At 35.8% G+C, this 16,908-nt stretch overlaps 1 protein-coding gene and 1 pseudogene across 1 annotated transcript in view; one reads left to right on the top strand and one right to left on the bottom strand.

Annotated features, from left to right (window-relative positions):
• The window catches only part of MAOA (monoamine oxidase A), a 63,869-nt gene that overhangs the window by 5,089 nt on the left and 41,872 nt on the right, over nt 1-16,908 (bottom strand). Inside the window, exons 6-12 of the mRNA XM_011380022.2 lie at nt 16,050-16,191; nt 13,384-13,533; nt 12,949-13,108; nt 11,994-12,090; nt 8,346-8,399; nt 1,353-1,410; nt 53-150 (exon numbers count right to left, since the gene is read on the bottom strand). Coding sequence (XP_011378324.1) covers nt 53-150; nt 1,353-1,410; nt 8,346-8,399; nt 11,994-12,090; nt 12,949-13,108; nt 13,384-13,533; nt 16,050-16,191 — 759 coding nt within the window. The remainder of the gene's footprint in view (nt 1-52; nt 151-1,352; nt 1,411-8,345; nt 8,400-11,993; nt 12,091-12,948; nt 13,109-13,383; nt 13,534-16,049; nt 16,192-16,908) is intronic.
• LOC105305429 lies at nt 2,797-3,677 on the top strand (annotated as a pseudogene).

Raw genomic sequence — 16,908 nt, 5'->3', positions numbered from 1 at the left:
TTTTAAGTTTGGCGCATATCTTGTATTAATCAGTATAGTGTCTGGGTAGTACCTTCCATATTGAGTCATAATCCCAGGGGGGAAGTAGGCAGTGTAGCAGCCCCCAGAGTACTGCTCTTCGCACCAGTTCTTCTCTTCGTAGTGCACTGGCTGTTGTTCAGTGGGGAAAAAATTCCGAAGGAAAGACAAAGCTGAAATGCTGCCAGTCAACAATGAAGGCTCTTGCGTATGTTACTTTAACAAAAAGTTTACATTTTTAAAAAAATGGTGGCCCTGTTTTTCTAACACACTTAAGGAGAAATATGACAGTACAAAGTAATGGCCTTTTGTGAGGTACCAAGAGACAAAACACGTATACTTTGACTTTCTCAACCCCTTCACTAGGGGAGGGATGAAGTATTCTGATACTTGGAAGAAAGGACATCTCCACGCAAATTCTGAAGTCTTTAGATCTCAGTCTACAGGAAACCCCATCAACAATCAAGTTCTGGAAAGGTGTGCCCAAATCTCTGGATTTTCTAAATAACAGATTTTAATTCCCCATCTACCAAGATATTACTGCTGAAAACAATGGTGGAAGGGAGGAGCTAGAAGATAGGCATAGTGTCTAAGAAAGACTCTTTTCAGAATCACTTCTCTAAGCTAGAAAAGTGAATGATAAGAATCTTGCTAAAGCAGGGAGAATTAAAGATAAAAAAGGTTTCTCAAAGGGCATAAGAGAAACTTCTCTGATTTCCCTAACACATTCTGTATTATTTGAATAGTTCAGAGATAATCCCCTAAAAGAACCCCCAGGTATCTGGTAAGATCTTCAGAAAGAATTTCATCCTCATAATTACTTTCAGTGGTAGATTGAAAATACTGAAATTCCTAATGAGCTGTGAAGTGAATCTACAGATGGAAAAATAAATTAGTATGACTTTGACCTGGGCAGAGAATCTAGATTGTTATATTGTCAAGTGTATATGACAGTGCCTTCACTAACAAAAGATGACATATCTAGGGTTTTAATTCACAGCCGTCAGTTGACATTGACAGAAGGGCAGGACCTTAGTTCTGGGAACTGACTGCATCCACCCTGGAGATAATACTTGCAGCTCCATGCTCTGATTACAACTGGCTGCCAGTTACCCATTGAACATTTAAATAGCCCGAGGAACCACTACATCAGAAATTACTGGCACCTAACAATAGTTCTTAATGTCCTTTTGTGATTGCTGAAGTTAAACCTCTAGTAAGCATACCCCTTATACTCTCTTCATAAGACTGTCAGGAAACCAGAATCTGCTTTGCTTGATTATTTAGAGCAAATAGAGCAGAACCTACTAGGTATTAAAACTGGGGGTTCTTACATGTAAAGCTTCTTCAGATTCTAGAACTTTGGAGTATAGCTCACAGATTTTCCTCTTCCTATTAAAAAAAACAACCAAAAATGTTAAAGATATTAATTACTAATGAATATAGATAAACACAGTGAGTTACAGGGCTCTTGTCAATGAACCAGATTTATCAAGGAAAAATGAAAATCAATAGCTTTATGAATCTGCTCTCAAATTAACTCTATGCCTCAATACAGCCATTTGATTTAAAGATTCAACAGCATTTCCTACTTTTTTACATTTTCACTTCTTTTACTACACAATACCATATCTATGCGAGATTAAAATGGGGAAAATGATTTTAAAATAAATCCAGTGATTTTAGGAATTGATTCTAAGTCATTTTCCTGGAATATGTAGAATTCTAGAATAATCCCTTTTATAAGTCTATAGTACATATGACAGTGTCTTTTAAAACATCCTACATTTATGTTTTACAGATCCTATGTACATATAAAGCTCATTCCTGAAGTGTTGCCACACAATATTACGTGCCTATTTAAGTTCCAGTACAGACAGGAAATGAATGGTTCCCCTTCAAGGAGCTGTTCATAGTACAGATCAATAATTGTAAAGGAAAGGCAGAACTGGAAGTTTCAAAACTACTATCTGCCTGTCTGTCTCTCTCTAACCTAGGCCCCTCATTGCAGAGATGAGGAGATGGAGGCTCAGTGCACTGAAGAGACTTGTTCAGCACCACTCAGCTAATTAATGGTAGGGCTGAGGCTCAATTCTCCTGAGCATTCCATCTGTAGCAAGTAAGTACTCAATAAAAATTTATTGAATCAAAATCCATCCTTGGCCTAGTATGGTACCCTCTTTCTTACTCTATGAGGTAGATATCTGATTCTTACCTACTTAACATGAATGTTACAAGGAATAATTCGAACATTTTGAGTCAATTAGAAAGCAAAATTATTGACAACCATTCTGAAATGCTTAATGAGGCTTAACTTATTTTTGGAACATGTAATAAAACCTTTATTAAACAGAAGGAAAGCTAAAATCCAATTAACCTACAGTACAGCTAACTTTTCATTCATGAATGATAAACCAGTAATAATAGAAATGTCATTATATACTATATTTCATATTATTAGATGAGTCAAGGATGAGTTCATTAAATACATGAGGAACCATCCTTTCCTTTAAAATTAAAAACTTTTGAAAAAGTTATGTAAGACAAGGATGTTGGAGCAATGAACTGACTGATTTGTTGAGCTCTAAAAACAACAGAACCTATTTTAATGATGGCCGAAAGGATCACTGTGCAAATCTCGTAGTTGAATTTATTCACTGGTTTCTAAATCTGGCTGCTCATCATAATTATTTGAAAAGCTTGTTAAAAAATACAAATACTCAGGTAGTTTCCATGCGATCATTCAGAATTATAAAACTGTCTGCAGAAATTTGAAAAATGGCAACAAATGAGTGTCAGCATCTTCATTTCAGTATCCCTGGCTGTGGAATATGTAGATTCACTTTTACCTGAGAATTCTCTGCAAGAACCATTTAAAAATGCTTGGAACTATACGTTAGATAATTATACAATATCCCAGATTGCAACATGGGGATCTCTAGTAGTTCATGAAGCCCTTTATTTCTTGTTCTGTTTACCTGGATTTTTGTTTCAATTTATACCTTACATGAAAAAGGTACAAAATTCAAAAGGATAAACTAGAAACATGGGAAAAACAATGGCAATACCTTAAAGTACTTCTCTTTAATCACTTTTGTATCCAGCTTCCTTTGATTTGTGGAACTTATTATTTTACAGAGTATTTCAATTCCTTATGATTGGGAAAGAATGCCAACATGGTATATGCTCTGGACAGGATGGTTTGGTTATGAGATAATTAAGGATACCTGGCACTATTTCCTAAATAGGCTCTTCTTACACAACAAAAATATATAAGTGTATTCATAAAACTCATCATGAGTTTCAGGCTACATTTGGAACGGAAGCTGAATATACACGTCTCTTGGAAACACTAATTCTTGGTACTGGGTTTTTCATTGGAATCATGCTTTTATGTGATTACATAGTCTTTTTGCGGGGGCGCATGGGTGATCATTCATTCACTAGAAACAACTGATGTCCACAATGGTTATATTCCTCTCAACCCTTTAAATCCCATCCCTTTCTATGCTGGTTCTCGGCATCATGATTTTCACCACATGAACTTCATCGGAAACTATGTTTTGACATTCATATGGTGGGATAGAATTTTTGGAGCAGACTTTCAACTTATTTCCTACACTGAAAAGATGAAGTAGGTTGAGAAAAAGACTGAATAAATATGTAAACCTTCCCAAAGATATACATTTTCCTGAATTAAAACTAGTAGCTAACATTGCTTTTGGGGAGCAGAAATAAACATGTGTCTTAGCTGCTAAGTGATAAAAAAAATTAACAATCTTTATCTTTCCAGTAGGAACCTTTTCTCCTTTCCACCTAAGTTCTTTATGTGTAGAAATAAGAAAAATTTAAAGGCCATGTTGCCAATCTTACAAAAAGGTTTTACATAATGGAAGAAGTGTTAATCTATGTCTTTTCTCCAGTTATACCATAGGCCTGACGTTGAAATTGGTCTTTAAATCTTTTAAATATATAGTGGCCATTTCAAAAAATCTTAATAGTGGATGTTGGCCTCATACTGAACTTTAAATATTTTTTTTTTTAGAATTTGCCTAAAGATCAAAATATGTGTTTAATGACATCAATTGATACAGTGTGAGTGAGGCTGCAAAACTGGGAATAGCTAACATCAAGGATTTCCACTCTTGTCTGGAGTTGACCAATTTGGGGTGCTTCTCTTTCTCTAAGAAGTCCTTTTGGATTCCAATGTACTACTGGCATCTATAAATTCAGGTAATTCTGAATTAATGTAAGTGAAATAGTTTAATCTAAAGGTTTTCAAGGTTCTTGAATTTTTTTTAAATGAAGCTTTATTTCTATTTACTATTTAAATTTTGAAAATCAAGTTTTTATTATACTTAATGCTGTATCTTGAAACTTTGTGAACTGACTTGGTGTATTTGCACTTTGAGCTATTGAAATAAATGATTTTATTTGGTATGAAAAAATACAAATACTCAGGCCCCACCTCTAACCTATGAAATTATAATCTACTGATCTCAGAAAAATATATTTTTCCAAACATTATTTTTTTTTAATTTAAGTATAGTTGATATATATTAGTTATATTAGTTTCAGGTGTACAATATAGTAGTTGGACATTTTTATATCTTACAATGTGATCATATGAAACCATATTTATCTTTCTCTGGCTTATTTCTCTTAGCACAATACCCTCTAGGTCCATCCATGTTGTCACAAATGGGAGGATGTCATTCTTTTTATTACTGTGTAATATTTCATTGTATATATGTATCACATCAAACATTCTATGGGAGATTTTGATGTAATTGTTTCTGGGAAATGCTGTTCCAGTCAATAACATATTCAGAGTTCTAAGGGTTTTGCCTTATAAAAACTTTTGAGAATTTCAGCCACCATGTGGAATCATAACCAAGTGTCTACATCCAGGCTTGTATTTATTTTACTATTAATAAGGAAGGAAAGCAGGATATCCAAAAGAAAATGTCAAGTTTAGTATGGCATAATGAAAGAAAGTATACATTAGATGGTATTCCTGAATTTGTCACAGGGTAGCTGTGGAGCCTTGGCCAAAGCATTCCCTGTCACTGAACCCCAAATTCTTCTTCTATTAATTGATAGGTGGACACTAAAATAGTTCCCTTCTTGACATCACATCTCATGGTAGCTCAAATAAACAAATCTGTGTACAAATGTGGAAACCTGCAGTTTATCCCTGAATTCCAAGGTCATCAAAGTAACTCTCAAAGCAAAGCCTGCTAGTAGACTTGCTGCTTAATTTTTTAATTAAATGCAGAAGGAAGTATACATTGGTGTGTGCATTGGTCCACTTCAAAAGCTAACAAAAGATTTAGGGCTACTCTAAATAAGGGAAACCCGGAAATTCCTAGAGGCAGTCTCCCAACAGCCAAATGACTGTTTCCAGGTAAGATTTGAACAAATGACTCCAAGGTAAAACAAAACAACAAAAATATAACATAGAAAGAAATAAAGAAGAAAGAAAGAAAGAAATTATTGTCCTAAAATTGTTTTAAACCAGGCAGCTCTTGAGAAAGGGAATATCAGAGCTATGTCCTAGATAATCTAGATAATTCCCCTAATATGGTACATAAGTTGAAACAGAATGAAAGAAACACATATGTATGGATTTGCTTTTCAGAAAAAGTACACATCAGAGAACCTTGGAACGGGGATAATCGTCTTGGCAAGACGATTGGGACTTGGCCTCTAAAGATTTTTCACAGCTAATGTCTTCTATAATTTTACTCCATCCATCTTACAGAAAAACCCTAACTTTTGACCACTGTAACATAAATTCAAATATGTAAAACTAAATTAATGTATGCATATGGACAAGGACTGAGTTGAGGGGGCAGTAGCAATATATTTAAAAAGTTGATTTGGCCTACCTCCAAAAAAAAGAACAAGCCCAAATAAACAACCTAATGCTTCATCTTTAAAAAGTAGAAAAGAAAGAACAAATGAAGCCTAAAGTCAGCAGAAGGAAAGAAATAATCAAAATTAGAGCTGAAATAAATGAAATTGAAAACAAACAAAAAAAATAGAAAAAAATAAATGCAACAAATAAATGCAACAATAAAATTGACAAACACCTGGCTAGACTCATTAAAGAAAAAAGAGAAAGGACACAAATAAACAAAATCAGGGATGAAAGAGGGGAAATTATGACAGACACTGCAGAAATACAAAGAATCATACAAGAATACTATGAAAAAGTATATAACACCAAATTCAATAACCTAGAAGAAATGGACCAGTACTTAGAAAAATACAACCTTCCTAGACTGAACCAAGAAGAAGTGGAAAATCTAAATAGACAGATCAGCAGTATGGAAATTGAAACAATTATCAAAACCTACCAAAAAGTAAAAGTCCAGGACCAAATGGTTTAACCAGTGAATTCTACCAAACATTCAAAGAAGATTTAATACCTATTCTCCTCAAACTCTTCCAAAAAATAAAAGAGAAGGCAATACTTTCCAAATCATTTCAGGAGGCCAATATTGCCCTGATACCAAAACCTGGTAAAGAGAACACACACACAAAAGAAAACTACAGACCAATATCTCTCATTAACACAGATGCAAAAATACTAAATAAGATACTAGCAAACCGAATACAGCAAAATATTAAAAAGATTATACACCACGATCAAGTGAGTTTCATCCCAGGGTCACAGGGATGGTTCAACATACACAAATCAATTAATGTGATACACCACATAAACGAATTAAGAAACTAAGAATCATATGATCATATCATCAGATTTGTATGGAAGCACAGAAGACCCCGAATTGCCAAAGCCATCCTGAGAAAAAAGAACGAGGCTGGAGGCTTCACTCTGCTCGACTTCAAATTATATTATAAAGCGAGAGTAATCAAAACGGCATGGTATTGGCAGCAAAACAGACACACGGACCAGTGGAACAGAATCGAGAGTCCAGAAATAAACCCATATTTATATGGGCAAATAATTTTCGACAAAAAAGTCAAAAAGCATACAGTGAAGAAAGGAAAGCCTCTTCAATAAGTGGTGCTGGGAAAACTGGAAAGGCACCTGCAAAAGAATGAATCTAGACTGTTGTCTATCACCACACATCAAAATTAACTCAAAATGGATTAAGGACCTGAATGTAAGACCTGAAACAATAAAATGCATAGAAGAAAATATAGGAACTAAACTCAAGGACCTTGGACTTAAAGAGGATTTTATGAATTTGACCTCAAAGGCAAGGGAAGTAAAAGCTAAAATAAGTGTATGGGACTAAATCAAACTAAAAAGCTTCTGCTCAGCAAAAGAAACCATCAACAAGGTAAAGAGACAACCATCTGAATGGGAAAATATATTTGCTAGCAACACCTCCGATAAGGGCCTAATACCCAAAATATCCAAAGAACTCATACAACTCAATGACGACAACAACAACAACAACAAAAAAACAAATAATCCAATGAAAAAATGGGCAGAGGACATGAACAGACACTTCTCCCTAGAGGACATACAAGTGGTTAACAAATATTTGAAAAGATGTTCAACATCGCTAGCTGTTAGAGAAATGCAAATCAAAACCACAATGAGATATCATCTTGTACCTGTTAGAATAGGTATAATCAAGAGGATAAGTAATAACAAATGTTGGAGAGGATGTGGAGAAAAAAGAACCCTCATACACTGCTGGTGGGACTGCAAATTGGTATGGTCACTATGGAAAGCAGTATGGAAGTTCCTCAAAAAACTAAAAATTGACTTACCATATGATCCAACAATCCCTCTACTGGGTATTTACCTCAAAGTTTAGAAAACTCATATTTGAACAGATATTTGCACACGAATGTTCATAGCAGCATTATTCACAGTGGCCAGAACATGGAAGCAACCAAAGTATCCTACAATAGATAATTGGCTAATGAAGCTGTGGTACATATATACAATGAAATATTACTCAGCCATAAGAAGAGATGAAATACTGCTATTTGCAATAACATGGAGGGACCTTGAAGTAATCATACTAAGGGAAATAAGCCAAACAGAAAAGGTTGAAAATCACATGATATCACATATGTAAGATATAAACCTAAAAGCAACAAATGAACAGGACAAACAAACAGAGACTTATGGATATGGACAATGGACTAGTAGTTACCAGAAGGGAAAGGGAGGGGGGAAATAAAAAAAATAAAATGTTTAAAAAAATATTGATTTGTTGGGATTTTGAGGCTATTATTGTGAATTATTGTGTTTTTCATAATGCTATTATATTGTAAGTGCAACATACACAATATAAAACTAACCTGTTACATATGTTTCACAAGTAAATTCTTACCTTATATCTTCATGGAGTTTAGAAAGTTGGACAGCTTTTCGAGCAAGTATGAAGCTAGAAAGAGAAGTTACATTTGAATGATTAGGTGACAGCAGTTTATCTTAAAAGTTGCCTCTTCTTTTTGAAGTGTTCTTGTCTCTACCTACTCAGCATTAATGAAAACTTCCACACCCTGCTATTATTTCCCTCAACTAGAGCAAATACCACGCTGCCTTCAGTCTGCCTCTGTCCAAAAGCCCTGCTAGGTTGTGGGCTCCTAAATGACAGGGGACCTCTTACTCAATATTTTACCCCCAAAGTTTAGCACAGTTCTTGGCATACAGTAGGAAATTAAATATCGGATTAATTAATGTTGTATTAAATGATTATCCTGATAATGATTGTTGCCTTCAGCCAAATACTTGATAAAAGCTGAAAAAACAAATATAAATAAGTACCTGAAGTGTATGTCATGGTGGGCCACCCAGATCCCTTCTTCAGGACCAAGCACTAATTACACTCAGCTCACAGGTGAACCCTTCCCCAGCAATCACACTCTGCAGCAGAGAACTAATTCAAGGTCCCTCTCTCACCTCCACAGAATGACTGGCTGGGAGGTGTGGTGTGGGTACAAAGGCCCACCTCTTGCCTCAGTGCAGGGTACCAAGTTGGATAATGCAGAACTATCCAACTACAGAGCTCACTGTGGGATTGCTTAGGTCTCTATTGGGACAACATTAAAGCCCAACCTCTCCCTCCGCCTAATCCTGATTCCTTTCCTTATCCATAGGTAGTGATCTCCAGAGCACTCTCCAATTAACCGCCTGTACCCAAACCTCCATCTCTGAGTTAGCTTCATGAGATACTGACTAGCACAGTTCCCAAATTTAGTAACTCAGTAAAATTCAGTTATAATCTGAATTTAATCAAATAGATTCTATTTATTATACTGGTACTACTAATAGCATATATACTTTAAATAATTGAATTGTGACAAGAAGTCCTTAGTTATGATACTACTATTTACTATTAGAAAGCTTTTAAAAATCCAAATGAGCTAAGGACAATAAAATTATTTCTCTATTTAAAAAAAATAGTTTAAAAATTGTATTTCTTTTGTTCTAGACAAAAAAAGACAAGGTCAAGAATGAAAATGCAAGGGCTGAAAACAGATATTCTGTCCTCTCCCTCACTCCCAAATTAAACTGTTTCTTAATTTGATTGGCAATTCTTTTGGAGCTGTTATTCGAGATAATTCTGGGAAACAAAGATGCAAAATGTATTTGTGTTCATCTAGAGAATAGTATTTCAGAGGAAGTTATGGCTGTTTAGGAAATTTGAACTATTGAACTTTATGAGATACAGTCATAATTTTGCTTGATTTAGCACCTTATATTATGGCTTGCTAGTAATGATTTTAGTCAAATTTTAGGTTTATGAAAGAATCAATAATTTTAGATGCAATATTTCAATGGAAATTGCCAATATCTAATGAAAGATTAAAATGATTTACCTGAACACTTTTTCAGATATTGGGTGCTTCTTATAGTTCTTTTCTAAAGGGCAGTTAATGTTGGCTATTTCTTTTGAATCTCAAGTCAAGAATGAAATAACTTCTTTGATCTAATTCTAACTATAGACTACTATCCTTTAAGTTTATTCAGTGTTTTATTGAGGAAATTAAACATACTGGTATTGGGTTGGGAACATTTCACAGTTCTAAAGTACAAGTTCCTTTCTAGTTTCCAAAAGGAGCTAGTTACTATAAACACAGCACTGGGCAATTAATACCCCCATCTTCAAGGCTTTCCTTGCCCAGAGCAAAGAGCAGGGCGGAGGCAATATAGTTTCAAGGCAAGAACAGAGTGGAGACAATTGTCCAGATAAAACAGATGAGGATATCACTTTTTTAAAGCTGTTAATTTATTATTTTTTTCATTGCATTTATTGGGGTGAACACACAATGCAATATACAGATAATGTATTATAGAATTATATACTTGAAATGTATAAAATTTTATTGAGGAACTTAAACATACTGGTATTGGGTTGGGAACATTTCACAGTTCTAAAGTACAAGTTCCTTTCTAGTTTCCAAAAGGAGCTAGTTAAAGCCCAGTTAATAAAATTTTATACATTTAAAGTGTATAATTCTATAATACATTATCTGTATATTGCATTGTGTGTTCACCACCCAAAGTCAAATCTCCTCCATCACAACATATTTGACCCCCTTTACCCTTTTATATTCCCCTCTTCCCTTAAGAACCATATGATTTCACTCATATGTGGGATATAAAACCAAAAGCAAAAAATGGACAGAATATCACTTTTTAGAAACTGCTTAAATAACCCCATATGCATCTGGAAGGCTTCTGCCACACATGTCCTTGTTTAAAAAGCTGAAGAAAGACCAGAAGGGCAGATGCTACAACATCTAACTCCCAGGGAAAGGAGAATACCAATGTTCTTCTATCCACAGTTGAACTGGTCTTGACTGAGCCAGCTAAAAACTCTACCACCACCTCCTACTTTCCTTTGGCATATAGAAGGTGATGGTAAACTGCACAAATCATTTGTATTCTTTCCTGCCCAGAGGGGTTACAGATGAAGAGGGATACTGTTCCTGTGGTCATTGTGCTGTGAGCACCTGCCTTTCCCAGAGAGGCTGGTGCTGTTTATTATATTTTACAGCCAGGGAAGTGGTTATAAAATGTTTTGTTCGCAGTCTGGCAGCACAGCCTGTTTTCTAAGTCCCTTAGATCATAGATCTGCTCCTTTTGATTTTGTAAATTCCCTTCAATGATGCAATGTGTATGAGCTCAACTCTCTCAGGGGTTAAGGGGAAAACCACTGGTTTCTAAAAGTCACTTGATTGCTATAAAAGCTGTGCTTTTTTTTGTCGCCATGTGGTAGAATAAATAGCCCTTTTGTTTGCATAGCTTTGAAGAGGGCTAAAGGGCATGGCAAATGGGTAGCTGCAGCACTCCTGAGCAATTCCTTTGTTGGAATCCTGCTTTCTTCTCTGGATTGCTAGTCCCCAAGGGCAGGGCAGCTGTGTACAGGATTGTGAGAAGAAGGGACGTACTCTCCTTTTCCAGACACAGAACCTCACCCTGGACCATCGCTGGTGAAGGACAGACATGAAGTGACCTATTGGAAAAAGTGCCATCCATTTGAGGCCTGGCTTTGCTTCAAACTGCACTATCTAATTGGTCATCCATCTTATATCCCAGGGTAACAATTAACATATTCACATTTGCTATGCAATGATGTTTGGAATGGAGAAAAGGATAAAGCCCAGAAACCCTAACTTTAGAAGATTTTACAAGATAAAATAGTTCTCATTCCACAATGGTTGTGGACATTCTGCCTCTAGGCAGGGTTGTCTACCATACCATCTGTCTCACTTCCTCTTTTGCTGTCCTCAATATTTAAGCTTTATGGGGGAAAAAAATATATGAGCACAAGGTGTCAATTTTAATGAAGCTTCCTAGTGCTCTTGTGCCCTAAACAAAACATTAATATTTTAATACATGGAAACATGATATATTTCTGTAGGGTTATTTATCATTGCTTGAGCTTGATTCCAAAACAATATGCTTTGTCAGCATCCACAACAATACACCAACACAATTTGGAAAATGAAGACACCCAGCTCTAACCTACCCCATGATAGCGGGCAGCGATCCATCTGGCTTGGTGTCATCGAGGGTTATTGAAATTGGCGCCTCCTCATCTTCGATTATCATACATCCACAGTAATCTTAACCAAGAGAAAATCAATAGTAAATTGAGACTGATCTCATCAGAGATTTAAGGGGAAAATTATGCATATATAAAAAACTATTTTGCTAAGAGAAAGGCAAAGCATAAACTATTGGTCTTTGCCCCAACCCTAGAAGCTATTTCCTATCAAATACACACACTGACTATACAAGATGTCTGTTCATCCAGACACATGGAAAATGATCCATATAAATGACCTTTACATAAAGGTCATGTATGATCAATGGATGGCTAAAATTGTAAGATGGTCCTGGAGTCCTGGAATACATACGAAGGAATCTCATCTATGAACTCATGGAAGAAAGGGCAAGAAGGAATCCTTTGTGTATGAGCAGAAGGCTTATCAACAGTAGCCACCATATCTGCCTACGCCATGCCTCATTTAATCCTCACAGTACCCTGATAGTAGGTCTCATTGTTACCATTTTACACAAAGAGACTGATGCTGAGAGAGGTGAAGTGTCACACCAGGCCACACAGCTCATAAGCAAGTGAAGCACAGGATTATGTGACTTTAAAATAGCACTCTTTCCATAGTGTCTCTTTGTCTTATTCTGCTCATGAAGAGTAAGTGGCAGGACATATGCAAGGAGTCAAGATAATGGTAGCCCTGAAACTGATGGGATCTCTTTCTTACCTTTCATTGCCAGCAAGTACTCTTGGGGTCATTTTGTGTTGAAGGGGTTATGAGGAGGGGCTACTGAGATTTCTGATCCTTTCTCTACCAATTTGAAAGTATTTATCTTTTTTTCTGTTCACTGTCTAGTATAACATTCCTAAAAAAAGTATGGTTCCTTCACTTAATACAATTTAAACATGAATAAATGTAATTTACCCTTCTTCCTCCAAAAGGCCTCCTTGTAATACATCATGCACTTAATGACAGCTCCCATTGGAACACGCTGGATTAACTGGTTTCTCTCAGTCGGTAACTCTGGTCTGAAGTGGATCTTGGCTGTCAAAGTTGGAGGGATGGCACTAATTACATATCTGCACTAAAACACACAAACATAAAATACCACTTCAAACATGAGTCACAGTATTTACAGAGGGCATGAAACATCATATTTATCGTTTTGAATGACACTGAGCAGTAACACCATACAGAATGAGGCAACAACAAGGCATTCAACCAAGGCTGATAATTTAGAAGACTGAGTTGGAAACACGCTGGTATTAATTATGTCACTGCTTGGATTATATTTGGTTAGAAGCTACAGAAGACACAAGGCCTATTTAATATACGCTCTTTTTGACTAAATTGAATTACCTTATATATTTCATGATTCAATGTCTCTATGATGATGTTTTCACCTGACTGGTCAACAAATGTGACAGGATGCCTCAGCTTCACTTTGTCCCCAAGGAGGTTCGTTATCCGTTCACTCACTTGACCAGATCCACCTACAAACTTTCGTTCCTACAGAAATCAGGCAAGAAAAGAAACATTATAAAAGTCCAAAGAAGAAATATCATATTGCCACTGATTGGAAAAACTCCAGAAAAATCACTGGCCATACCTCTACCTTCTGCATACTTAAATGTTGGAAGAACTCATTAGGACAGAAGCAGTCTACCAAGAGACCTTGATTATCATGCTCTGCAGTTTCTGGCAATGATAAGCTGTTACTAGTTTATAAAGTCACAGAATCAGAAGAAATGTTCCCTTATAATAGTAGTCCCTTGACTGAATGCAAATATCAAAAAATCTGTGGGCTTCAAATGCCCAAGAGTGCAGTGCATGGAGGAAGCCCTGAGAAACGAAGAGTGATGTACTTCCCCAGAAGATGCGATTCCTTTTTTTTTTTTTAAGTTATTTTTTTCTAGTTTTATTGAAACAAGGATGCACTTTCTAACTCCCCTAGGTTTCTCAAAACCCCAAGCCAAGGGTTTTCTAAGAAGATTAAAATGTTCTCCAAGAGAACAGGCTGAGGGTGCTCTTAGAAATCATCTGATCATCACCAAATGATGTTCTAAGAATCTAAATCTCAGATATTGAATTAATTTTTGAAAAAATATCTAAAAGTTTCAATGCAAGGGCAAAAGGATAAACGCTAAGCACCTGTCTATTCCTCTAGATGTTGTTAAATAATTCCCTTGAGCAGCCCTATAAGACCATGAGTCCCACTGTGATCTGCTGTATTAACCATGGAAATAGTTCCAGTTTAAGAAGTTAAGTTCTTAATACAATGTCTTTTATAAGAACCAGGGAAATATATTTAGCCTGTTATAGAAGATTCTCTGAATAGTTAGAAATACACATAGGCATTGAGGCACAGCCCAATATTTGACAATTATGTACTTCAATCATGCTCCGCCAGAAAAGCTTGCATGAGCAGCCATGCAGTCATTTTTATGCTTTTATAACTGATTTTTGTTCTAATGATACCACCAAAATTCTTTATAAAAATATTCTCATAGTATTTCAGACCTACATTCATGGTCTGTCACTCCTCAAGAAACTGGGACTATTTAATTTATAATTTGACCCCTGTTTTCCAAGACTTACTTTGAATTTTAGTGTAGTGGAGAGACCATGGACTATTTCCATCTTATTCACTGTCTACCTCCCCATGTCTAGTATTGGTTGAATTAAATTATTAACGGATAAATCTAAGTTCTTTATAAAGATATTGTGGTAATTGTTTGAAATTCATAATCTGAACTGTTCTTTCCAAAAGTTCATGTAGGTTTTGGCTAGAAGTATCTTCTTGGCTCCTATGAATGAGGGACATAAATACAAAATATGAGGCAATATACTTCAGAAAGTAAAATACAGGTAAAAAGGAATAATGTGTCATTTCTGCCTATAAGAAAAGAAAAAATACAATTGTCCTACATTTGCTAAAGCTAAGGGTCAAATGGGCAATAACTCTTGGGGCCACAAAGACATCTTGGGGAGTTCTGGAGATTTACCAGTGGTATGGAACCAGGCAAATACTAGTTCACAGCAAAAATTTAGAATCCAAAATGTAGAATTTACTATTGAAAGAGTAGCCATAAATCACTATGTGAATAGGAAGAACAGTCACTTCCATTCTATAACAGTTAACAAAATAATTGAGATATAGAATGGGACAAATAAGCCTTATATCTGGAACAGAGATGACTAAGTACAATAATTTTACAAGTACAGTAATCACCCCCTTATCTGATGGAGATATGTTCCAAGACCCCCAGTGGGTGCCTAAAACTGAGGACAGTACTGAACCATATATATACCTTTTTTTCCTACACATACATACACTTTACAGCATTTATTTGGCATATCTGAATTGCCAGCATCATTACTCTTCCACTTTGGAGCCATTATGAAGTAAAATAAGGGTTACTTGAATCCAAGCACTGTGATACTGTGACAGTCAATCTGATAATTGAGATGGCTACTGACTAATGGATAGAGAACATCTATAGCATGGATACACTGGGCAAAGGGATGATTCATGTCCCAGGTGGGACAGAGTAGGAGGGCATGAGATTTCATCTCACTTCTCAGAAGAGTGCACAATTTAAACTTATGAATTAGTTATTTCTGGAGTTTTCCATTTAATATTTCTGAATGCAACTGATCACAAGTAATTGAAACAGCTGAAAGAGAATCCATGAATAAAGGGTGGGGACAACTGTACTAGAAATTTTTGGAAATTAGTTATTTCAGTAATTTAGTTCCTCCTACATAATTTTACTTACCACCAAAAGGAAAGAACCAAATTTCTGAAATCTAATTAATTCAAAATGAAACATTCTTTAGCTGTGAACTTATTTTTAGGAATGAGAAAAGGAAATGAGAAATTTTGTTTTCAGAAAAGTTTTTTGAGATTATTTTAAGCTGGTAACCATTCATGTTTCAAAATATGAAAGCAGTTATTAAGATGCTGATCTGGCTGAGGGCAAAAATCACAAATTTTATTATATCTGAGAATGGACACTCCATACCTGGCCCCCATTGGTAATCGAGAATATCCGAGTGGTGCCACCGCACTGCTTCACATACCACAAGAACCATAAGGCAGACACCTCGTGGGGCTCAGAGGTCACATTGATGTTCACAAAGAGAGATGCAAACTGCTTAGCAGTGCTGGTCACGGAACAAGAGCAGATGCCAGAGGTAAATACATATATGCTTCACAGGATATCATGTTTTTAAAACACAATTTAGTATGGTTAGAAAACATTTTTATGGCTTTTGAAAAAAAAAAAACTCATGAACTCAATTTCTGAAGGAATGCATATTTTAACTCTTGGGGAAAATAATCTTTTTCTTTGCTTTTAGGAAATGATAGGTTAGCTCCAAATATGCTAATCCCAGTATAGTCCAAAAGGTCAATATGCTTCTTAGGGATAGTTAAGAATATTTGCTCCCATTTACTTGAATAACCATTCTCTACTCTCCACCTCCACTGTCCTCACTCTGGTCCAGGCTACCACTGCCCATCACTTAGGTTACAACAATGGTAGCTCTTCATGGTCATCCCTATCTAGTAATCTTATAGCTCCTTCTTGATGCTTCTCTACATTATAGCCAATGAAGTCTTTTAAGAGCCCCAAACTCAAAACAAAACAAAACAAAAAACACAAAGCCACTCTGCTTAAAATACTTCAATGGTCTTCATGGCAAAAGGACCTTTATAAAAGCCGTTCCCTGTTCTCTTTACCTGGAAAATAACTTCTCTAAACACCCGCTTTTCATAACTTCCATCATTCACTGTGGCTCATTCTTGGAATATACCACCCCTCATACCATTCATCCTTCAGGTCTGCACCAATCCACTGTATATAATTTTTGAAAAGTACC

This window comes from Pteropus vampyrus, unplaced genomic scaffold, assembly GCF_000151845.1.
Source record: "Pteropus vampyrus isolate Shadow unplaced genomic scaffold, Pvam_2.0 Scaffold387, whole genome shotgun sequence".
NCBI classification, from domain to species: Eukaryota; Metazoa; Chordata; class Mammalia; order Chiroptera; family Pteropodidae; genus Pteropus; species Pteropus vampyrus.
The sequence above is the reverse complement of the archived record's forward strand: the minus strand, read 5'-3'. Positions and strand labels throughout refer to the sequence as shown.